Raw genomic sequence first — 24,251 nt, forward strand, 5'->3', positions numbered from 1 at the left:
CTTAAAACCAAGCGCACCCTAATCCGTTTGGGATCGGCTAGCAAAGATAAACCAATAAGCATAGGGCCCACTGGATCGGCAAAAGCTTAAAACCAAGCGCACCCACCATCTGGGATCGGTCAGCAAAGAGAAAAACCTGCATGGGCCCACCGGATTGGTTGCAGTGCAAAGGAAATCAAAAAAATTTGCATGGGACCCGTCTGGGATCGGCTGGAGTGAGAAAAGTTCAAAACTGTTGAGGCCATGTGGGATCAGCAAAGGTGCATAAATCCAAAATGAAGAAAAGGGTCTACTTGCGCATGGGATTGGCTGTTCGCACTTGGATATTCCACATGGGGATGACAGTCCACAGTTGAAACTTGAAAAGTCAGCGACGTGCATGAAAATTCATATTTGGATATTTCACATGCAAGGTATGAAAGCAACATTAATGGGTGGTAGTAGCCTAATAGGAATCACATTTTTGGGTTTGACCGGCAAGACTAAGAAAGAAAATGTATGGCTTATTTGGGCGCAGCCACGAGCCCATCATGACGTCATGCATTCAATCCGAAGAAATCTTGTTCCAAAGTCCCACTTAAATCATTTTTCTCTCTCCACCTGCAAAGCGTGTAAAGAGGAAAAAAGGGGGGGTACTGTGGGGACCAAATCTCACGTGTCTTTACATGTCATGGCTTAACCCATATGCCACAACTAAAAGACGTGGGATGATCGAACTTCCCTCCCACTAGAGAAGTGCGGAGTGAGGGAGACACAAATCAGTCATCTGATCCCATTACCATGAAGTGGAGGACGGGATGCACAAAGCTAGGGTAGTGGGGCTAAACCCAAGAACTCTAAGCGCTATAAAAACCCGGCTAGACCTCCAGCAAAGGTACAAAAAATTCAATTGAACTCCAAGAGTACGCTGCACAGATATTGACTTGAGCGTCGACGTGACTTTTGCACGTACTCACCCCATTTCCACCGTTCGTCCTGGGAACGTAATCCGAGTTCTCTTCACCAAGGAAGCGTGCGGACTTCATCAAGAACCTGTGGAGGTATTTCTTCTTGAAAGAAATCCTGCTCTAACAATGTCCTATTTGCAGGTTCAAGTTACCAACTGAACGACATTGATGCAAATAGGAGAGAGAGCCCCCTTCAACTTTAATTTTTACTACTTTCTTTTTTAGAATTTTTCTCATATATTTTTTAGTGAACTCGTCAAATTAACGGCTACAATCGCATTCGTGTTAAATACATATTTGACCTATAGAAAATTGTGCTCCCTAATTTTTACCATAAATCATGTCAAGATGATTATCAATTGCAGGATTTTATGTTAACCACATGACATGCTCGATGATTTTACAAGCACCTTACCAACACAACTATCAATGGAAACACCCTTGGCAAATATGTGATCTTAGCTAAAGGACAATTATTGCCTGAATTAATTCTCTGTTTTTGTGATTTTATTTATGTTGCATTCTTCTTTGACAACTTTATTTGATTGACGACGTTTGTCTGAACCCAAAAAATATTCGAACTTGCACAATATTGGCAATCATAATTAATGGTAATTGTTTAATAATAACACTGTAGTTAAATTTAAGGGTGTGAAGCCACTTTTACATTCCCTTTACATTTATGGCCTATGTAAATCATGTTTTTGCTCCCATGGAAGAGATATAAATATGATTTTCTTGTATAAATTTGTTTTTTAGTTAATTTTTGTTTTGTGTTAACTTTCTATGTTAATTTTTTCTTGTGTTATAATATATTTTTTTTCTAAACAAATCCACTTAAATATTTTAAAATTCCGATAAGATTTAGTTTTGAATTTTTTGGACCATTTGATGGTTATGTATTTACTTTACAAAGTTTTTGGATCTTTGGATTCAATGCTAGCAGCAGCTGGCGAGCGACTGACAGCCAAGTCGCGCATGGCTCTTACACAATTTCATTTTCCGAAGATTAATTCTGTGGGCCTGGGCTTCTTTGACGTTGGCCCATTGGCCCAACATCTTACCTCCTAGCTAGTCCTAATGGAATTAGGATTATTTTTTCCCATTCCCGCAAGGAGTTCACCAACAAGTATAAAAGGAAACACAGCCCGAGATCAGATACCACCACACGCAGAGACCGCAATCAATTCTTGGGCACAAAGCTTCCCATCTCTCTCACTCTCTTCCCGTCTATCTCTGGTCGTCGTCGGCGACATGATGAGTAAGAGGTGCAGGCTTTCGTCGATACCCGGCAACCACCATGACCACGAGATGGTCATGAAAGAGTACCAAGCCATGAAAGACGAGATCAAGGCCAGGGCACTCAAGGAAGAGTGGGACTTACTGATAAAGGATTACAACGTTTGCGTTTCTGCTGGTCTTGTCCAACTCCAGTATGCTCTGCAAAAACTCTTCCGCGTTCGGGATGGGATAATTACCACTCTGTCCCCTGCAAGCTTGGATTGTGTTTTTGGGCCGATGGAAGACGCCTCAATTGTGCGATTGGTTGAGGGCCTTGGAGAAGTTGGCGTTTGATCTATTAATTGTACAATTCATAGCCAGGTTTTCATAGGAAGAGTGCTGAAATTGTAAGACAATTATCATTGTCATTGCCTTCATTTTATTCTGTGTTTCTATGATTCTATGAAAATATATCTTGTATTCTTCTTTCACAACTTCAATTGATTCATCATGTTTGTCCGTTACATCTATAGTATTAGAACTTGAACAATTTTTTTTTCTTCGAAAATATGCTTGATTAAAATGAAAGAAACATCTACGATGGTCCATTTGTAATCCAAACTTAAAATCAAGGAATGCCCAATAAATTTTTGTAAATTCATTGTTGTAAAATTTTGGAGTTTTTTTTTATATATAAAAAGGGCAACACTCGTATTTTCTTTTACATAAAAATGTACAAAAATCACGTAGTTTAGGTGCAGCTTGCTAATTGCTTCACTTACAAGTCACTACCTTCATTGCGGATTGGTCCAAGCTACAAACTTCAAGCACCTACAATACAAGTCCGAACTTGCGAAAAAGGTACTACACAAAAAACAAAAAACAAAAAAAACAATCCACCTTAACCCCCAAGTGTATAATAATGCTTGGAAATAGATATACGGATTTAGTACCTTAAACTCTTATCTTTGAGACACGTTTGTCTATGCACTTTCAATTTTAACAATTACATACCCTAAGCTTTTTAATTTTTGGCAATATGGTTCCGGCGTTGACTTTGACATCAAAAATTTCGTTATTGCATGGAAAGCTTGGGTCTCACCTAACCTATTCACTTATTTCGATGTCAGTTGAAGAGTATTTTTGTGTAATTAGTGTCTTCCCACCCATGAAGAACACATATACGCATTAATACGAAATCATTTTTTAATAAAATACCCTTCAACTGACATTGAAATAAGTGAATAGATGGGACCCAAACTTGTCATGCAAGCAATTAACGAAAATTTTGACGATGAAGTTAACGCCGGAACCAAATTGCACAAAATTGAAAAGTTTAGGGTATGTAATCGTTAAAATTGAGAGTGCATGGACAAACGTGCCTTAAAGGTAAGATTTCAGAGTACTAAATTGAAATTAACCCTAAATATATTCTTTCAATTTTAGTTTAGTTGCACCTTGTAAAATTAAAGAAACTACAAGTTTCAATTGATAGGGCCCGAGGAGGGAGGTTGAACATATGTTAAAGGATTTCCGTTTTGTGCTTTCACGTGAAGGTTTGCTGCAACAGCGATGCCATGTGAGGAGGCATGTGACCAAATAGTGTTGATGCTTTAAGGTGGCGATTGGCTGGGTTGCATTGGAATGAAATAAGGTCACGTGCAGCCGCTGCAAGGCTGCTCAATTATATTATTATTAATTCTGGAGAAAGTTTGGATGTTAATGAAATATTGATAAGAAATGGGAATGTTGATGAAGGAGATATCAGATGACCATCAAGCTCGACTGCTGAGGCCAAAGCCTGCAACAAAATATTTGGTTGAGGCATTGGGGAAGTTAATCAAAATTGATGGAGTAAATTATGGTATTAATAATGAGTAATAGTATTAGAAATATTTTATTATTACACTGAACCTTACACAAAGGCTCGATGCAATTTCTTTAATCATGTTGCTATATATATAGCTTGATTGGAATGTGTATGTTGTGAGTGAATCCTTGCAAACATGATGTTAGTTGAATCGATCTAGATTTTTGGTGCGCTTCCAAGTAGTCTTGAATTCAAATTCAACAGTATCCGCATGTGTGTGTGGCATCATTATAATTTGATTCGAAATTCAGATTTCAACTTAAGCCAATTGCATAAATCTTTTTGTTTTGTTTTGGTTTTTAAGGGAATTGAACCAAGCAAAGGAGCATAAAGCTCTACAACTTGGAACCCATTTACATGTATTCAGCAAAAATAAAAATAAAAAATCTCTTAGCAAGACAAAATAGATGCCCAACCCAAACACAAGGCTAGCTATTGAAATTTCTACCACAATCTTTTTTTTTTTCTTTTCAGTAAGATAATAATTACTTAATACTAGTGTATGATGATGGGCAATAACTATCCTTTTTCAAGTTTAGTTTGGTAGGGGCCAAAACGGAAATCAGCCATTGAGTAAAATTAAAGAAATTTAGTAATCCTGGTCGTAGTAGGAGTAGTACATGGATCACCATTACAAAGGGAAAGGTAATTAAAAAAGAAGCACACAACAATAAACCTTTTGCATCTCTTTTCTTCTAAGTGAAAACGTGCAGGTTTTAACTCCCTTTATAATGTGTATGTGCGAAAAACCCGGTCACTTGTAATTTAGATTATCGTTTTCCTTGTACTTCTTTTAAAAAAATGCAGGTTCTCATTCCCAGAAGAAGCTACGACCCTGAATATAGTGTATTGGTGAAGGTAGAGAACAGAGGTTTCCCGGATCATGAGTCGCTTTCGATTCCTCACTCTCAGGTTTCAATTGCATGGAAGTTCATTAGAAGCCACCGTTCTTCTTCGGATACCGGCACCGACACAAGGCCGATTATAGACGTCAATACATGGTTTGAATCTAATGAGAAGTACCCATTCGAGTTATTCACATCCAATAATAACTGCAATATTATATCAAACATGCTATCTCGCATAGACATCCCATTCCCACTAGATAGGCTACGCTGGAGAAAACGTTACATTGGAAACACAGAGCCATTAGAGGACGTTGAAGCTATGACAAGGAAAATAGTGCTTGTTGTTAAAGCCATGGCTAGCCAAGCAGCTTCTCACTCTGGACTTGGGAGGCTGGATATACTTGTCACCGTGGAGAAGGAGATTATATTACCACAAACACAACATCAATTAATGCAACTGGAGGTTCGGGTCGAGGATTTGAGGCAAGGTTTGGCCTCATTAGGACAGGGTTATGTTGATGATTTTCAGCGGTTGCAGGGTCTTCAAGATTTGGAACTGAGGCTATTGACAGAAAGGAATCAACTACTTCGTAGGGCAGCAGCAGCCCTACTAACAGAGGAGGCTGCTGTAAGAGAGTCGTTGGATGAAGCTGCAGTACTGTTGAGACCAAAACCTGCAAGCAAAGCATCAGTTGAGGCCTTGGAGAAGTTGGTGTTTCAGGGAGGAGGAGGTGAGTGTGTGGTTTGCTTGGAGAAGATGGTGAGTGGGGATCAAGTCACGCGTTTGCCATGCTCTCATGTGTTTCATGGAGATTGCGTTGTTGAATGGCTAAAACTAGGGCATACCTGTCCTGTTTGCAGGTTCAAGTTGCCAACAGACTGACATTGATGCAGATAGGAGAGAGCCCTTCAACTTTGAGTTTCTTTTTCTAGAATTTCGCTCTTATTTCAATCATATCCACTTTCGGAAATTAATTATTATGTTATTTTGTTATTTTGCGCTGGTTTAATTTAGAATCACAACCATTTGACAAGATTAGTTTAATTTTGTGGGCTGGGATTGATGAGGCAAGAGATGAAGTGATGTATTTTTAAGCAATCAATCAAAAGTTTGGAATCCCCTTCCACCACAAGTTGACGAATGCCTTTATTATCATAGTAGAGAAATAAATTGGTTCGATTCAAAATTAAAAAAGGAAAACAAAATAGAACCGAAATCTTTAAAAATAATGAAATACGGCAACAACAACAACAAAAAACCAAAAACCAAACCGACTTTTAACCAAAAATAAATAAAATCAAACAACCCAAAAAATATATGGCGAGTTAAACTTACCTAATTGTCTAAGGTTTATTAGTCCTACGTCAAAACTAATCCTCAATAAGTAATGAAATTGATTTCTTTTCCTAGAAAAAAGGAAACTCATCCTAATCCTCCCTTAAAAACAACTATCCTAATCCTATGATCATTAATGTTAAGGACATCTTATGCAATGATTTATTAAGTTATCATGGGCAAGACCAATTGTTTTCAACCATGATATTTGGTATATTATTATAACAATAAAACAACTATCCTAATCCTAAATATGTTTCTAGTCATAGGAGTATTAATTGAGTGTTCATATTCTGCCAAGACCAGTACACACAATATCTTCAAATTTTGAAAGAATAAGTCTTCAAATTGTGCCACCAAAGAGGCATAAAGCCCCAACAAAGAGACTAGAAGCCTAGAGGCATGAAGCCCTAAAAACGAGCAGGAAAGCTTGAGCACGAACCGCAAAAGAAAATAAAAAACAAAGAGAAGATGCGGCGCTGAATCTGAAGAGCCCAAGTTTTGCTAGGTCGTGGCGCTAAGAGAGAGAGAGTCCCCCTATAAACTATCTAGATTGGAAAAGAAAAGCATGATACTAAAACATAGACTATCTTACATGAAAGACCTCTTCCAAAATCGGTTCATACATGACTTGAGTAACCCAAATTCCTTCTCAATTGATAGTTAGATATTTTGATGATTCAAACCCTAATAAAGAACCCAATATTCCGAAAGTCATACAAAACTTTTAGAGAACAAAGGTAAAATTTATAAAACCAATGACTAGAGCAAAAAAATCATAAAGCTAATTAGCTGGAGTAAAGGACCTAGCTTTAATAGTACATAGCTTAATTGGGTGGAGTTTGCTTGCTTTACTTAACACCTTTCATTGTGTGCATTGCTACAAGGCACAATTTGCATGATCTATTTTCGATACCTTCCAAGTCTAGTTTTGCCAAATCATGTTTCCAGCAAACTCAAACCTCCAAAAATAGTAGCTTTTGATTCTCTTCCCGTTGTCCTGTCCAACCCCAATTTTTTGTTTCTCTTGGTTGTCAAAACCCTAATTATAAATTCCCTATGTTATTTGGTCAATTATTCCTCTCGCGTAATTGTGTTTTGACGTTATTGGATTAAAATTAAATCATAATATTAATTAATATTATCCTCTTGTATCAACAATAATTATTCAAAACATCAAATACTAAATTTTCCAATTTGGAATATACCGAGTTAAAATAAACATAAACATAAAAATCCAAAGGACCAACACTGAGCGAGTCGGCTCAGTGAGTCACTCAACTCCACTCAGCCCCACACCCACCGTGACGGTGAAGAAACGGCAAGCCGACATTCTATCTTACCGTTACTCTACATGTTACTTCCTTCCTTCTCCTTACGCCACGCGTTACAATCAACCAAAACGTTACCGTTTTGGCAGGTGGCAGCGTCGTAAATTTAGTAATATAATATATAGCATCTTTGTTGTGAAGGTATAACTTGCTCTTAATTCTTATAGGCTCTGTGAGTTTTTGTCTTTGTGTTTGCGTGTGTTTGTGATTCCATTGATCGCCTCTGCACATCTACCAGTCTTCATGGCCGCGGCTCTCTGATTGATCACGAAACCCCTCACATTCGGCACACTCTCTCTCCTAGGGCTCCAAATTCCCCCAATTTCTCACAGTTTCTAACCGAAAAGGGGGCCAATTGGGGTTTGGCGCGGCCAGATTTCTTGGGTTTTTCAATGACCTATGACGAAAGTGAGGATCGGGGAGAGGTGGTGCCGGAGCTGATTTTGAGAATTGGGGGTGAAGATGACAAAAGGGACTATGTGAAGTTGAGGGGTGATCATGTCGATTGCGGACCGGCGGAGGGGGTTGAGGGGCCGGTGGAGCCCTCTTCCCCGAAAAAGTTAGCGTCTCTGTGGTATTGGGTTCGGTTGGTATTGTTGGTCATGTGCTTGGGTTTGTTGGCTGGGGTTTTTGTCAAATGGGTTGGACCTTTCTTCATGGAGAAGGTAATTAGTGCTTTTTCTTTTCTGTTTTTGGTATTTGGGTTTTGGGTTTCGTTCAATTCTTTCATAGGGCAATGTATTTAAAACTGTGGTTGATTTTTTTTATATTCTTGATTTCATATTGTCTAGTACATGTTTATAAAGGGCTGTGTAAAGTTTATATTGGAATGCATGAATTTTTTGTTCTATATGCAATCAACCTACGTCTAGTGGTTCTGCTACTGGAATGGTTTTTGATTAATTGTTTGAGTTCCTTTTATAAAATTTTATCTGGAACGCGTTTCCTTTTTGTACGAATAGCTCTGTCTTGCATACAAGGCACGTCTAATTTGAGTTTTGATGAAATGGCTACTGGGTTCATGTAGTACTTTTTGGATTATAATTTGGAGCTTGTGGTGAACTTTGGAAATATTTATGGCTGCAGTCATTTATGTGGCATACAAAGTAAGTTGAAGCCCACTTCAGAACAAAGTTCTGCTTCCCCTAGTCTGTTTTCGAAGGTTTAAGCTGAGTTTTAATTATATTACTTTAGATAGTAGATAATTTCGTATCCCTGTTAATTCATTGCATGGTGTCTGCCCAAAATAATTGTTGCGTTGATGAAGAAACATAGGATATTAAGAATGCAGTACTGCTATTAAGTCTTATCTTAAATGGTATTATAAATGATTGCTGGTTACTTTTCCTGTTCCAACTAGCTTTGTTTCCAACTTTGAGAGATTGTGACGTACTTCCTCATATATAAAGTCTTTTACTAGCTAACTAATGATGAAGTCGTCTACAGGAGATTATTCCAATTATAACCTGGGAGACAAAGACATTCAGTACTCCAGTGCTTGCAGTTCTTGTCTTTGCTTCTGTTGCATTATTTCCCACCCTACTTTTACCATCATCACCTTCTATGTGGGTGGCTGGTATGACTTTTGGTTATGGCTATGGATTTCTTCTAATCATGTCAGCAGCAACTGTGGGTGTATCTCTTCCATTTTTCCTTGGCTCTCTCTTCTATCATAAAATTCAAGTGCGTAACCGCTGTATTAAACTTAGCTTCTTCCTTTTTTTGGGTTATTGCTCTCTCTCTCTCTCTCTCTCTCTCTCTCTCTCTCTCTCTGTGTTCGAAGGCACTTAATCTAATTTAACTTAACATTTCTCCATTCTTATGCAGGGATGGTTAGAAAAATACCCAAAGAGAGCGTCCGTTCTAAGATCAGCTGGTGAAGGAAACTGGTTTAATCAGTTTCGAGCTGTAACATTAATCAGGATTTCTCCATTCCCCTACATTATTTATAACTACTGTGCTGTGGCAACAAATGTAAAGTATGTTCCTTATCTCTTGGGCTCCTTGGTGGGAATGGTGCCAGAAACATTTGTTGCCATCTACACGTATGTAAAATCCACTGCCTTCTCTCTTACTCATAGATTCATATGTGTTTTCATGTCTCTATTGTTAAAACTCGGGCATTGTTTTAAGACCATCTTATGATATATATATTGGATTGTGCTTATCCTAACTTATTTAGTAGTGTTTGGAAAAATATGTATATTTTGTTCATGTTCGTCTATTAAAGGTGATCTTGGAAGTGTGTTGAATCTTTTTCCAGAACTCATTCACAATTGGTAATTTCCTTGTTTCAGAAGAATGTTAACTCTTATGTTGCATTGATGAATCTCCATTTCTCATGTTTCATGAAAATGTGGGGAACAATTAAGCAATATAGGTGTCGCATGGTTGGATGGTTGGAAGTCACAGCTATCCTGACCTTCTTTAGTACTGCCCTGAATTGGCTTTCATTTGGCACTGGCCCTGAATTGGTTTTCATCTGGCATGTCTTCACACCTTATCATTATATTGGTAATGGTTGCCAAGTTCTATCAATTCCTGGTAATTGTAGCCACGATAAGTGCAGTGTGGCTGGCTTTGAGTACACCACAGGCTTTTTGAACCACAAAGCCTATTTCTCTTTTTCCCCCACTATCCTTAACTGGTAGCTCTTCTTCTATTTCATTCTTTCATTCTGGTCTGTGCATTGAGCTGGTTGTGACTTGTTAGCAAAAGTTTGGACAGGAAAGGAGGGAACAATATACGAAATGTTTTGTGGGCAATAACTTTGTGAAGTTCTCATTTTAAACTTTTTTCTTTTCTCAAGTGCAAAACAGAATACATCTGTTTCGTTCTTACCAATATTCCCGTATTGTTCTCATGGACATTGCTCTCTGTTTAGATTTTCAAACAATCGAATGTGCTTTAACTTATCAGCTAAGTGTTTCTTTTGCTTTTGTTGCAGTGGGATCCTAATACGGACGTTGGCAGATGCTTCACATGAGCACCATGGTCTTTCTGCCCCACAAATAATCTTCACTGTTGTTGGCTTCTCTTTGACTGTGGCCACCACAATTTTCTTCACGGTGTATGCTAAAAGGCAACTCAAGGAATTACAAAAGGATGATGAACCACTATTGCAATAAGCTTTTGGTTCTTGTTTTTGTTGCAGGAAAACCATCTGCCGCACAAGACAGGCCAAAGACATGGTTGCATGCGGGTGAAGTTTCTTTTACCATATGACTTCATCTGTTATTGTTAATGTATTCAAAATTGATGCAATATGAACTGTGTGGAAGACGGAGGAGAAGAAGCCATGACATACATTCAACATGCTTGACACTGCTATACCACCATTTGTTCCTTAAAACAAGCTTAAATTTGTTTCCATTCTCTCTCTCTTTCTCTCACTTTCTCTCTTTCAATTGTCATTTGTATATGATTGAAATGATGCTTGAAGGATCAAATTGGACTCTTGCAAGATTCTTGACTGTATATAGAGAACCACTCATTAGTATATTAATTGTAGATGTTTTTGGTCATGTAGATTCATGTAAGCTGTATTGCAATTTTACTTTCCCTCTCGCTGTTCTTAATGAGTTATTTTCGCACGAGTCAAACTGTTATGGGCAAGAAGGAAGAATGGTTCATTTCAATGAAGGAGCCATGTAGTTAATGACGTTCGAACCACAACCCCACCCCTTCTCTCTTCTCTCTCTCTCTCTCTCTCTCTCACATAGAGGTCGATGAATAGTTTAGACTATCATTTATATTACATAAAAAAAACAAGAATGAAGGAGCCATGTAGTTAATGAAGTTCGAACCACACCCCCACCCCACCCCGAAATTTACAACTTGCAAATTACAATACATATGGCAGATGACCTTGAGTAATTGATGCTCTAATCAATGGACATCTCTATGGTTGTGCTGTTGACCTCACAAGATCTAAAGCTTCCTTGGTTTTCCGACTTCAACGTTGTTGAACAGATTATTGCCAACTTTATTCTGGCAAGGTTTATCTTTGTGGCTAATCATGCTTTGTTGACTAAAAATCGATAAATCATAACTTAATTTGTTACTATTAAAATAAACATTGAGCATAAACTTGTTAGAGATTCTGATTCTTGGTCCCAAGAAAAGTATGCTTTTTCATTTAATTATTTTCTCTACCAACAATCTATAAACCACTTTATATATTAATTGACGTACCAAAAGCAAATGTGGGATTACTGAAATCTAAAATGTACCCAACAAAACCCCAAAAAAAAAAAAAAAAAGGGGGTAAGAGATTCTTGATATTATATGAGTTGTGTGAATTGTTAATGATTGCAATGTACGATTTCTTTAGTAATATTCTCAAGTGTGTCAAGCATTACTTGTCATTAACTTCCATTTTTCAGCACTTTCATGCTTTTTTTACTTTATCATGGGATGCGCATCATCATGCACATTATTGTTTTGACACAATCTGATAAACACTCGAAATCCTTACAAAATTGACTAAACTCACCCGATAAATTATTGTTTTGACATTAAAATTGTCGCGGGGGATCATACGTCCGTATACAATAGCCTAATCTACAAAGTGGGGAAGTGGGTTTCTCAGGCACACACTACCAAGATACCATTTGAGTTTGAACTTAAGACCACTGACCTGCAAGTCAATTAAAAATTAATTGATTTGGGTTCAAAAGTATTAAACTTAATTAAGTCTATTTAATTAGGTTAGCTAAAAGTCTAACCGAACATTTGATGCACTGGGCTAAACTAAGAAATACTAGATTAAAAACAAAGTCCATGAGCCCAATAAACCCAAGGTGAATGAACACTCGTAGGCTTTTTGATTCTCACACTCACTTTCACACCAAAGCAGGCATAGTGAAGGTGCTATGCTAAAGATTTAAATATTTCGCCTTGAAATGAACCATTTGCATGTAACATATTGTGTTTTGCTCAGAATAAAAAGAAGATTCGGATCCAAGGCCACAACAAATGTATATGGGCAAACAATTTCTGCAGAGAGACACAAGGTGAAGAATGAATTCCACATTTTACATCTACCAAACCATCCTGTGCAGTGCAGTGCAGTGCTTGGGCCTGACCAATCAACCAACCCAATATTCTATCATTTGCGGGCAGCCTATCAAATCAGATCACGTATTTTTTAATATGTCGTTCCGTCATGTACATGTATTCGGTCTTAAATTTTGATGTTCCTGCTCGTGCCCGGAGAGAGAATGGGCACGACTCCCCGTTCTAACGTCCAAAGCATGCCGACCGTTCTAAGTTCCGGGGTTGGGTCGGATAGGACCAGACCAAATCGGCTGGATCTGTGGAATCTGAACGGATCAGATCCAATCGGATCTGAACCACACTTCTTTTTTCCCTTTTTTTTATAAATATTTATTTTCCCTTTTCCATGTTCTTCTTTGTGAAGTATCCTTCGACGTAGATAGAGAGGAGGGAATTAAATTGGGGCAAAAAGAATAGATATTACAAAATTTATAAAACTGTGATAGGTCTTTTTCTGTGAATTTTGGACCACCAACGAAATTGCCGACGTGTTGCAGTTCGGCGAATTAAAATTTTTTTCTTTTTCTTCAATTTTCTTTTAAAAGCAAAATTTGGGTTGGGGTCTGCTAAGTTCACTTGGAAGATTCTTCCTATCTTTGCTAGTCAAATGCACAAAGACAAGATTTGAATGGAAGAAGTGATGCAAAACTCACATTGAGAAAAAAGAAGAAGAAAGAAAAGAAAAAAAAAATGAAAGAGACCCAGTTGGCCACGTGGCATGATCTAAGAACTTGACATCATAGTTAATGCAGATGATTTGTCATTTCCAGCTGGAAAATATAGTATACAAATGCAACGTTAAAGACGACTTTTTCTTCTTCTTCTTCTTTTTGTTTTGTATTTTAATGATCGGATACGTATTATTATAGAGAGAACAATTAAAATAGGGATTAGATGATTAATTATTTAATGATATTAGTTAATAAGGGAACAAATGTCTTCTCAAAGTCTTTCAATTGAAACGGCTCAATGCAAAAGCAGAGAAAGAGAGAGAGAGTTTGTTCACTTGTCAGCAAATAGTACAGACAAAAATTAGAAAGACCCTCTTCTTCTTCTTTCTTGCTCACTTTCTTTTTTTCTTCTTTTTCTTTAATTTTCTTGCATAGCAATTATGGTGGTGATGGGAAGTGGTGGCATGGTTGGTGGGGAAGAATGAATGCTGTGAAAGAGAGAGAGGCCCAACTTGGTTCTGAGAGAGAACAAATAAAGACACATTGGTCTTTGTTTTTTTTGGGTCTGAACTCTCCCTCTCTCTCTCTCTCTTTTTGTTAATTCAACATTATCATTGTATTTAGATACTACATAGAACATACAGATTAGAGAGAGAGAGAGAGAGAGAGAGAGAGAGAGAGAGAGAGAGGGCATGCACGTGGTTCAGCTTCTGTTAAGTGGAGGCGAACTGCTGAATTTACAGAGTATTATAAGCAGTTACATTAATTTTGGCTCCCACTCTCTCACCTGCTTCCTTTCCAACCAAGCGAAGGCAGAGGTCACTATTTTCCTCCATTTTTATTTTCCTTTTACAATTAAGCCCATAACTGCCTGCCTTCCATTGCTTCTCTGTTCTCTCTTCCTTCCCTTCAAGCCAAGCTCAAATTTTGATGCTTTGCTTCAACCCAGAAGACAAAACAGTTCATAAATCTTGGATCTTTTATTGTTCCTGAATCCTGAACCTTGACTGAGACAAACCCAGAAGTGAAAAACCAGCAGAGATTCTAAAACTAGTATTTTCTTTGTTTTTGTACAAATGTGGTCTAATTCTCAGAGATTTCTGCAATTCCAGTGAGACCCAGAAGGTGAAAAATGTTGCTATTTGGTCATGATCGTGATGGGGCATTTCTCATACTCGAAAATAAGTGCAACACTCAAAGCAAAGTAGCAGCAGAACTCGGATCTTATCTCCATCAGATCCAATTACCATAATGCCAAACGGGTAGACCCCTTTTACCTCACATTAACTGTGTTTAGCATGAGAAAGCTTCATACTTTTCGTCTTTCTCATGCTCTTTTATGCTTTGTTCCTTTCTTTTTGGCAATCATTGTGGTTTCCTCAGTAACTGAGAAAGAGATTCTGCTTCAATTTAAAGGAAACATAACAAATGATCCGCACAATAAGTTAGCTTCATGGGTTCTTAGTGGGAATCCTTGTGAAGATTATCATGGTGTGTTCTGTAATTCTGCTGGGTTTGTAGATAAGATAGTTCTGTGGAACAGTAGCTTAGGTGGAGTATTGTCTCCGGCTTTGTCCGGGTTGAAATATCTGAGGGTTTTGACATTGTTTGGGAACAGATTTATGGCAAATATACCAAATGAGTATGCTGATATTCAAACATTGTGGAAGATCAATTTTAGCTCAAATGCGCTATCTGGCTCGATTCCAGAATTTATAGGTGACTTGCCTAGCATTAGGCTTCTGGATTTGTCAAGGAATGGTTTTACCGGGGAGATTCCATCTGCTCTGTTTAAGCACTGTTACAAAACCAAGTTCGTTTCTTTGTCTCATAACATTCTTTTGGGTTCAATTCCGGAGTCATTGGCTAATTGCCTTAATCTTGAAGGGTTTGATTTCTCCTTCAACAATCTCAGTGGTGGCATTCCTTTGCAAATTTGCGATATTCCTAGGTTAGATTATTTGTCACTGAGAAGCAATGCCTTATCGGGTGATGTTGTGCAGCAGCTTTCAACGTGCCAGAGCTTGAAACTATTGGATCTTGGTAGCAACTTGTTTAAAGGTTCAGCACCATTTGGGGTTCTTGGATCAAGCAATCTTACTTATTTCAATGTATCACATAATGTATTCAATGGGAAGATTCCTGAGATTGCAACTTGTAGTGAGAGAATGGAGTATTTTGATGCTTCATGGAATGAGTTAGAGGGAGAGCTTCCTCTGAGCATTACAAATTGTAGAAGTCTCAAGGTTCTGGAGTTGGGGTACAATAGGCTGAGTGGGAGCATACCAGAAGTTCTTGGGAATCTGGATAGGCTTTTGGTGATTCAGTTGTGCAATAATTCAATAAGTGGAACGATTCCAAAGAATCTTGCAAGCATTCAGCTACTTCAGGTCTTGGATTTGCACAATCTCAGCCTTGTTGGTGACATACCTGATGATATAAGCAATTGCATGTTTCTTCGTGAGCTGTGAGTCCAAATACTATAACGACATTTGTTTAAATTTACATCAAGACTGCTTTCAATCTAACTTAGAAATATTTTATGTTATTGTTGCTGCAGGGATGTTTCTGGTAATGCTTTGGAGGGAGAAATACCACAAAATCTTTACAACATGACTTACCTTGAAATCCTTGACCTACATAAAAACCAGCTCAACGGAAGCATCCCACCAGACCTAGGAAACCTGTCCAAATTACAATATCTGGATCTGTCACAAAATTCACTCTCTGGGCTAATTCCTTCTTCCCTTGGAAACCTAACAAAGTTGACCTATTTTAATCTCTCCTCCAATAAACTCTCAGGCACCATTCCTACAGCTATTCAAGGTTATGGCTCTTATGCATTTATTGACAACCCCTTCCTCTGTGGTGCCCCTTTGGATAAGCCTTGCTCAGCAAATGGCAATGGTACTCTAACTCCCACTTCAAAAAAACCCAAGGCTCTTCGTGTGCCTGCCATAATTGCAATTGTTGCCGCTGCAGTGATTCTTAGTGGAGTATGTCTGGTATCAATTATGAACATCAGAGCCCGCAGAAAAAAGAAAGCTGATGTGACAATGGTCGTTGAGAGCACGCCACTTGGTTCAACTGATTCAAATGTTATAATCGGGAAGCTGGTTCTCTTCAGCAAAAGTTTGCCCTCAAGGTACGAAGACTGGGAGTCTGGCACAAGAGCTTTGCTTGGCAAAGAATGTATTATAGGTGTTGGATCAATTGGTGTAGTGTACAAAACTACTTTTGAAGGTGGCATCTCAATTGCAGTTAAGAAGCTTGAAACTCTGGGAAGGATCAGAAACCAAGATGAATTCGAGCACGAAATTGGACGACTGGGCAACATTCAGCATCCCAATTTAGTAGCATTTCAAGGTTACTACTGGTCCTCAACAATGAAGTTGATGCTATCTGAATTTGTCCCAAATGGGAATTTGTATGACAATCTACACGGTCTTCATTATCCAGGCCCAAGCACTAGCAGAGGCAATAGTGAACTGCATTGGTCTAGGAGATTTAAGATTGCTGTGGGAACGGCGAAAGCTCTTGCCTACCTTCACCATGACTGTAGACCTCCTATTCTCCATCTCAACATTAAATCCACTAACATACTCTTGGATGAGAAATATGAGGCAAAGTTGTCTGATTATGGGTTGAATAAACTGCTTCCCATTTTGGATAATCATGGTTTAACCAAATTCCACACTGCTGTAGGGTATGTTGCACCAGAGTTGGCTCAAAGTCTGAGACTAAGTGAGAAATGTGATGTGTATAGCTTTGGAGTAATTCTTTTGGAATTGGTCACAGGGAGGAAACCAGTAGAGAGACCAACCGCAAACGAGGTGGTGGTTTTGTGTGAATATGTTAGGGAGTTACTGGAGAGTGGCTTTGCTTCAGATTGCTTGGACAGAAGCTTAAGGGATTTGGTAGAGAATGAACTGATTCAGGTTATGAAATTGGGGTTGATTTGTACATCTGAGCTCCCCTCAAAAAGACCAAGCATGGCTGAGGTTATTCAGGTTCTTGAATCCATCAGAAATGGATTGGAGTCATAGTTATCAATATGAAATTCATGAATTATGTGTTTACCTCAGCATCAGATCAATGATGCATCTTCGCCAGAGCAGAGGTCACAAGATAGTAGTTTACCTGAGATGAAGCCTGGATTAGGTGGGGAGACTAGAAGGTTTTACATATAGGAAAAAAAGATAAAAATTCGTTGTATTCATTTGGGGTTTTACCAAAATCAATTGTTTTTTTGCATTTTTCAATCTTGCAAATAAAAAACATTCATTTACTGTATGTCATCAATAAGACAATTGCTTGTGAGAAGCGTAGTAATACTTTGTTCTGGCTTCATGTGCAAACATAGACCTATTCTGTTTTTCGTTTCTTCAAAGGTAGACCCAGTCTTCAGGGCCCCCCTTAATAATGAGAATAAACTACAGGAAACAATAACCAAATGTCTTCCTTTTGGTTTGATTGCTTTTACTGCCACCCCTCATCTCATCCCCTTTGAATGAATGTTTTAATTACAAATTTATCCCTATATGCAGCCATGAGCTATGGGCAAATGTACAGGGAAAAATTGTGTAGGAAGCATGAGTTGTCTTACACTGCCAGATCCAAAATCAAATGACTTCCAGATCTTGTCACGTGAACCCTGGCACAAGTAGCTTCAAAATTTTAAGATATATTATATTGGACTGGGTCAATTGGAAATTTGATTGCACTTTTAGTTCCTGGATTCAGGGGGAAGTTCTGCTTTGACCAGAGACAAAAGTGGCTTTGAAGCTACAGCAAGAGCTATTCCTTAAAAAATTGTATGCAACCTGAACCTGGAGAACGAATGAACAATATTTCAACTTTGTAATTTACAGTTTTCGGAAATTTTCCGAATTCGATCCATAACAACAGGAATATCTTTTTCCGTCAATGTCGAAAGACAAAACCGGAACCATCCGGGTTCAATACAATGACATGAAGATCCGGGAGTTACATTTACCTTAGCTACATTCAACAACCTATCCCAGAGCTCAAGCTCCCCTTTCTCATTGTAAGAGCGGATTAACCCACTCATGTCAGCCCAACAGCTGAAACCCCCATTGCTCTTTGTACACTCAATGCCCAATTGCTTCAACCCTGTCAGAAATTTAAGGTGCATTCCTCGAAGTCTCTCTCTATTGGCATCAATAAACTTTTGGACAAATTTGGTGTCTGAAAGCATAGAGATGAGCAACTGTTGGGATGGAGCGGAAATGGACGAGAACCTTGTTAACCTTTTAGCAGCAGCCAGCACATTCTTGTTAAAGGAGTAGATAACACCCGCCCTAAAACCTGGAAGAGAGAGGTCTTTAGATAGACCATACACTATATGTACTCTGTTCTGGTCAAGGTCCTCCAATTCAACGATTTCTGCCATGCTTACAAACTCTTCACTTCCATGTGTGGATCCAGCAAACAGCTCATTCGAGATTATATGTATGTTCTTCTCTCGGGCAAAGTCTAGGAGGTTGTAAAGTGATTCACGACTAAACAAAGTGCCAACAGGATTTGAAGGATTTGAAATTATAATCCCTCGAACTTTTAAACCGCGTTTCTTTGCCTGGTTGAATGCACGGTCAAGAGCAGTTACACTCAAATTGAATTTTTCAGCACTACGGCATGGAACAGTTATTATTTCGACTCCAGTTCGCCACTTTACATCTTTGTCCAAACTGCAAGTCATGTTCGGAAAGTCAGAAAATATTTAGCTTACCTACGGAAACTCTTCAGAAATGTTGAGATTAGATAATAGTTATTACCCAGGGTAATATGGTGCAGGAACAAGAAATGCATTTCCACTGTCTGCTAGGCAGAAGCTTAGTATCTCAATGGCAGCGGTCGCACCAGCTGTCAATACTATTTGTGAGGGGTTAAAGGAAACTGAATTTTTCATGACTTGAGACATGAATCCTGCGACAGCCTGTAGGACTAGAAATATTAGAGAGGGCATAAAATCTCAATGCAATACAAAGAGATTATCTTCAACAAAGAAGACATCAGAAACACCGTTCATGGGAATAAATTCTATATTGGATCTCAATTGCAACATCTTTTAAGTATAAAAGTAAATGCATATACATCACAAAAACAAACCTGCACATTGCATAACAGATTAATGTCTGACCAGCAACCTATAATTCCTCTAGAGAGGTAATAAAAAGGAAAAAATACCAGTCGAAATTGATCTAGTTAAAGGTGCAAATAATCAACCATCAAGTTACAAATAATTCAGATAAACATTGAACTACTCCAAAAAGCCCCTTAACAGCAGTTGTGTCAAGAGACTTTGCCACATTGATACAGCCAAAAATTGAATACCACCTAAAGTTGAACATAAATTTTGAAAGTAAGGTACATATTCCACCAAGAATTTAACCATTGTCAGTCACCCAAAAATCAAGTGTTATTCAGTCAAGAGACTTCCCCATTTCGATAAACCACAAAATTTGTGAATTGCAACTTGTGCTGGACGTAAATTTTGTAAGTTAGAAGCATATTCCACCAAAACCTCAACCATTTTCAATCATCAAATCAAGAGTTATTCAAACAGAAAGCCAAAGACAAAAGTCGATTTCTTTTTAAGCACTCAGCAATATGCAATTAAAACATTTGCATGAAAATACATAACTTTCGATATGGATTCGCATTTGTATTCTTTTACACACACAAACATATAATGATGTCAGAGAAAATATGAAATATACCACTTTCAACTCCATCAAGCCATCAAAAGGCTGGTAACAAGCAATCCCACTTATGCCCAGCTCCCCGCCACTAAAAATTGCGTCCTCTGCATTCTCCACAAGCCAATCTCGAACCAAGTCCAACGATAGCTACACACACCAAAATTCAACAAAACCCATTACACCAATATTCGGTTTTTTTTTTTTTTCAAATTTAAAATTTGAAAAGATGAAAAATGCTAAAGCAAAAGACTTGAAGCAACACAAGCCAAAGCTACCTCGAGTCTGGACCCACCTTATTTTCATCCAAACCCAGCTGAATGACCCCATCCGGATTGCCCAACTCGTCATACGGATCCTCCGATACCTTCCTCAACCCAACCTCGTACGGCGACTGGCCACCTTTCAAAACCGAATTGGCCCGAGCCGAAACGTAAACGGGTCCTCCGGGACATCTTGGGGAGAGGAGGGTCCGAGACAGGGACCGTGGCAGAACGGGTAGTTCCACCAACTGCCCAGCCGGCTCGGAGTCGGGAGAAGGCGGAGGCGTGGGCGGGTTCGGGTTCGAGCGGTGTCGTTTCAAGTATAGCTGGAGGAAATAGAAGAGTGCGCATGGGATGACGGAGCCCAAAACGAGGCCTCCTCTGCCTTGAACCACGCCCTGTAGAGGGACAATAACTCTCATGGCGGTGGTGACTCCCCCGCCGCCGGTGGGTTTGGAGCGGTTGGTGTCTGGGTCGGGTTCGGAGGAGAGGAGCCGGGTTCGGGTCATTCTAGAGACATGTGGGCGGGGTTAGAATTGTGGGTTTTCGGGTCGTCGGAGAGTACAAAGCTTGAAGAAGAAGAAGGAGAAGAAATGGAGGAAGACAGCAAAGAGGGCAGCAAAGGCCAAAAGGGCGTGTGTGTATGTGTGGGTGACAGTGTGGGCGTTGAGTGGCGAAATATTTGGGCTTTGGGAGATTTTAGAAAAATTATTTTGTTTGTTATGTAATGTTAATGCTCCGTTCCTTTGTTTGAGGCGAAGATTGGATCTAGTCGTTGGGATTTTTGGGTGGGATTTTACTGAGGGAGTTTACTCGTATAGCCCTTCAAAACTAGTTACTTGCTTTTTTTTTTTTTTTTTTTTCTATTTATTTCCTTCATTTTATTTTTTGAATGAAAAAAGAAAACCATGTTCGATGATCAGATATTGTGTCTAATCACTCGCAAACTACACATATTGAGTGCATTCAATATCATATGTATCACATATATTTGAGTGTTTTTGTGCTTGTGAGAATTTAAGAGTTCGAATTATGATGTTCAAACACCCACTATTTTAGTGCTATACAAGTTATATTTACTTCGCTTGCTTCTTGAAACGTAACTAAATCCTTATTCTTGTTTAAGCCGTATTTGGATAGGCTGAACTAAATTGTTTGAGTATGGGATCAAATCGGACAACATTAAACCACTTAATTATTATCATAATCATTTTATTTTATCAAATGAAACGTATTTGTTCAATGATCAAATAATTTGTAGGAATGACCACAGATAAAGTATCTAAATGATAAATAATTTCCATCATTAAACTACACTGTAGAGTGATTGGAAAGAAAGAGAATATAAACATATTTTTAACAATAAGGCTACATTATTGTCTTTGTAATAAGTGAATGTGCATTCTAGATCCTACTTGGAAATTTTCGCATTATCAAATCTGATTGTAAAACCTCAAGTCTCAAGTGACAACTAAAGTCTAAAACCAAGTGATATGAACATAGCAAAGAAAGAATATATCTGAATCTGAGATACTCTAGTCACGGACTAATTGTCTATTTAAGCATCTTCTTACATGGAAGTAATTTTTTTTAAAACAAGTGGTGAAATGGACACACACCGATTCGGTTAAAAGTTGAATTCCCCATTTCTTTCTTGTGCTGACCAATTCGGTCAAATGGACACACACACCAATTAGGTCATCCCTAATATTATAATTGTCAATTCCATGCCAAATTTACCATACCATTGATTTCAAAGTACAGAATTAACTTTGGGTTTTGTAGTAATTTCGGCCACACTAATTTAATAATATATTCAAATATTATACAGTATATTTGGAGACAACAAAACATTGTTTATATCTGACTGACTTGTACGGTTCTCCCATGATTTGAAATCCCAATGGGGGTAGGAATCTGCATACAAGCAAAGGGTTGGAATCTACAGACTAAATAATTGATATATGGTACCAAAGTCCTTCCCTTCGTTGGCACTAGAAACAAGCCTTCGGTTTTGTCCCTTGTCATGGCCACCACAAACCACAAGTTAAGCAACCAAAATTGAAGTCTGGGATTATCACCACAAAATGAAAATGAACCTCTCCTTGTTTTCTATTCTCCTAGTACGTCTACATGCATGGCTACAAATCTCCTCTTATCTATGAATTGTCAACAAGCTTTGTTTTTCTCGGACTTGTGAGCTTTCGGTTATGCCAATTTGTTAAGACATTGTATCGGATTTATTACACCCGAGTTTAACTCTCCCTTCTTATGATATAGAGTAGTTTATATATATATATATATATATATATATACAGTACTTTCTTTAAAATAAAAAGAGAAGGAACAAGAGGAACATATATTTAATTATATAATACATCAAGCTTTGAGTGTAAAACTGGGAGTTGGAGACAACGCAGGCAAGTATTGCAAGCAACCCAATTTGGTTGAACTACTAGATAGATGGTTATCTGCACAAGGTTGATTACATTATTCCTGGGTATATATTTACTTGGGAGCACGCAAGAGCTTTCAAATAAATGAGTTAATGCTCATCCTTTTGGTTGTGGTTGCCCAAAAAAATTGCTTTTGAATGTGACTTATGGTTCGTGATCCAAAACTTTGTTGCATTTTTAAACTAAATGACAGATTTTCATGAAAGGAACTTTTAGGCTCAAATGAGTTAAGAAAAAAGAAAATATTTTCATAGATTTTAAAATTAGTTCAGATTTGAATTCAAACATGCTTTTGGATATGATAAACATATAGCCAAGATTTAAAATTGTTACATAGTACAAAAACAAGATACTAAAACGGGACAAATTACTTCCCATCTATGGAAAACCCATTTTTCACTAATAAGAAATTATTACATAGTACTAGAATAAGATCATGCAGTATAAATATCATTGGTTCACGCGTTATACTATGGGTGAAAGACAGAGTACTTTCTCACTTATATAGTACACTATCTTTCATCCATATATAGTGTAGTATCAGTATGGTATATATGGTATATATGGTATGCTATATCAATAGAAATCCATATATATGTTAATAATTAAGCTAAAATGAGAAGAAAATATTGACTAATGAATGCATAATTGGCGTAGAATGGCCAGCAAAGTCCATATGCTTTTTTGGTGATTGACGTGGATGTTTGAGGCTTAGGTGCAAAACCTAGCTGGTCACGTACGTATCTTCTAACAAAAAAACGAAGGCACGTTTTGTTGTAGGGCTCAAGTGTGATTGGAGACTGATGGTAGTAATTTTGGCCTACTGGGTTTGGCTTTTGTTCAAAATAAGTCTAGCCATAATCTCTCAAATAGCTGTCGGCTTTGTATTGGCTTCAAATATTATGTATTCATGAGAAAACGTGTCCTGCATTTATCAATATTTTGATTTTTACAATGCGTAATGCTACACTTAACATATTTTTATCTCACATTTCTATACCACATGATGTGATATATTTATATCACATGTCACATCAATTAAATCAATTATGTGTATTTTAATGAGGAAAGTTTAATTAATAGTTTTTATTTATTTAAAAAAAGTGTTAATAAATCATAAAAGAAAAGAAAATATTAAATAATTTTTTTTGATATGGTTGTCCACTTCAACTGCTACATAAAGTGGTATAGGAATGTAGGTAAGAGTAGTATTATTCTTTTACACGTACCGGAAAAACGAAAGCTCTATTGTCACATTTATGGAATATTTGAGAGAGAGAGCCCAATAGACCCATTTGCCAAACAATGGCCCATTTCATAATATCATTTTATAATTAATTAATAATACATACATTTATTACAATCATAATTGTCATGATTTTTTTTCTTTGAGAAATACGAATTTCATATTTTAAATTGGTTGAATAGTAATCTCATCATCTACACACTATCAAAGAATCAAATTAATAATTTATTATATTCCAACAAGTAGAAGAAAAATAAAGGTTTATAAAACATAACAGTAAGGTAC

At 37.7% G+C, this 24,251-nt stretch overlaps 4 protein-coding genes across 6 annotated transcripts; 3 read left to right on the forward strand and 1 right to left on the reverse strand.

Annotated features, from left to right (window-relative positions):
• Positions 1 to 4,745: 4,745 nt before the first annotated feature.
• Positions 4,746 to 5,930, forward strand: LOC148915696 (uncharacterized). Its single transcript, XM_089041711.1, has one exon. It carries the CDS (start codon positions 4,840 to 4,842, stop codon positions 5,767 to 5,769), a length of 930 nt encoding a protein of 309 aa, XP_088897837.1. The 5' UTR covers positions 4,746 to 4,839; the 3' UTR covers positions 5,770 to 5,930.
• A 1,774-nt stretch (positions 5,931 to 7,704) lies between these two features.
• Positions 7,705 to 11,081, forward strand: LOC103337294 (uncharacterized). The gene is made up of 4 exons (XM_008240458.2): positions 7,705 to 8,218; positions 9,000 to 9,236; positions 9,381 to 9,598; positions 10,501 to 11,081. Exons 1-4 carry the CDS (start codon positions 7,946 to 7,948, stop codon positions 10,679 to 10,681), a joined length of 909 nt encoding a protein of 302 aa, XP_008238680.2. The 5' UTR covers positions 7,705 to 7,945; the 3' UTR covers positions 10,682 to 11,081.
• Positions 11,082 to 13,653: 2,572 nt separating this feature from the next.
• LOC103337295 (putative LRR receptor-like serine/threonine-protein kinase At1g12460) lies at positions 13,654 to 17,635 on the forward strand. Of its 3 annotated transcripts, none has more exons than XM_089041396.1 (3): positions 13,654 to 14,100; positions 14,395 to 15,749; positions 15,843 to 17,635. In XM_089041396.1, exons 2-3 carry the CDS (start codon positions 14,581 to 14,583, stop codon positions 17,326 to 17,328), a joined length of 2,655 nt encoding a protein of 884 aa, XP_088897522.1. In that variant the 5' UTR covers positions 13,654 to 14,100; positions 14,395 to 14,580; the 3' UTR covers positions 17,329 to 17,635. The 3 variants fall into 3 exon arrangements, with proteins under 3 accessions (XP_088897522.1, XP_008238681.2, XP_088897523.1); XM_089041397.1 differs by having other exon boundaries at positions 13,660 to 14,544; positions 14,666 to 15,749; XM_008240459.3 differs by having other exon boundaries at positions 13,654 to 15,749.
• Positions 17,636 to 18,112: 477 nt separating this feature from the next.
• On the reverse strand, positions 18,113 to 21,031 carry ACS10 (ACC synthase 10). Its single transcript, XM_008240460.3, has 4 exons — positions 20,297 to 21,031; positions 20,023 to 20,151; positions 19,078 to 19,238; positions 18,113 to 18,990 (listed from the first exon to the last, which is right to left on the reverse strand). The coding sequence occupies exons 1-4, from the start codon at positions 20,771 to 20,773 to the stop codon at positions 18,135 to 18,137; spliced, it is 1,623 nt and encodes a 540-aa protein (XP_008238682.2). The 5' UTR covers positions 20,774 to 21,031; the 3' UTR covers positions 18,113 to 18,134.
• Between the last annotated feature and the right edge of the window lie 3,220 nt (positions 21,032 to 24,251).

This window comes from Prunus mume, linkage group LG7, assembly GCF_029339155.1.
Source record: "Prunus mume cultivar Tortuosa linkage group LG7, ASM2933915v1, whole genome shotgun sequence".
NCBI lineage: Eukaryota > Viridiplantae > Streptophyta > Magnoliopsida > Rosales > Rosaceae > Prunus > Prunus mume.

Coding starts and splice junctions, on each gene's coding strand:
- LOC148915696 (XM_089041711.1), top strand. CDS start 4,840: ATGCAGGTTCTCATTCCCAGAAGAAGCTACGACCCTGAATATAGTGTA.
- LOC103337294 (XM_008240458.2), top strand. CDS start 7,946: ATGACCTATGACGAAAGTGAGGATCGGGGAGAGGTGGTGCCGGAGCTG. Junction 8,219..8,999: donor GACCTTTCTTCATGGAGAAG/GTAATTAGTGCT, acceptor AGTCGTCTACAG/GAGATTATTCCAATTATAAC. Junction 9,237..9,380: donor TCTTCTATCATAAAATTCAA/GTGCGTAACCGC, acceptor ATTCTTATGCAG/GGATGGTTAGAAAAATACCC.
- LOC103337295 (XM_008240459.3), top strand. CDS start 14,581: ATGAGAAAGCTTCATACTTTTCGTCTTTCTCATGCTCTTTTATGCTTT. Junction 15,750..15,842: donor TGCATGTTTCTTCGTGAGCT/GTGAGTCCAAAT, acceptor TTGTTGCTGCAG/GGATGTTTCTGGTAATGCTT.
- ACS10 (XM_008240460.3), bottom strand. CDS start 20,773: ATGACCCGAACCCGGCTCCTCTCCTCCGAACCCGACCCAGACACCAAC. Junction 20,152..20,296: donor TGGGTTTGGATGAAAATAAG/GTGGGTCCAGAC, acceptor TGGTGTGTGTAG/CTATCGTTGGACTTGGTTCG. Junction 18,991..19,077: donor CCTGCACCATATTACCCTGG/GTAATAACTATT, acceptor CATGACTTGCAG/TTTGGACAAAGATGTAAAGT.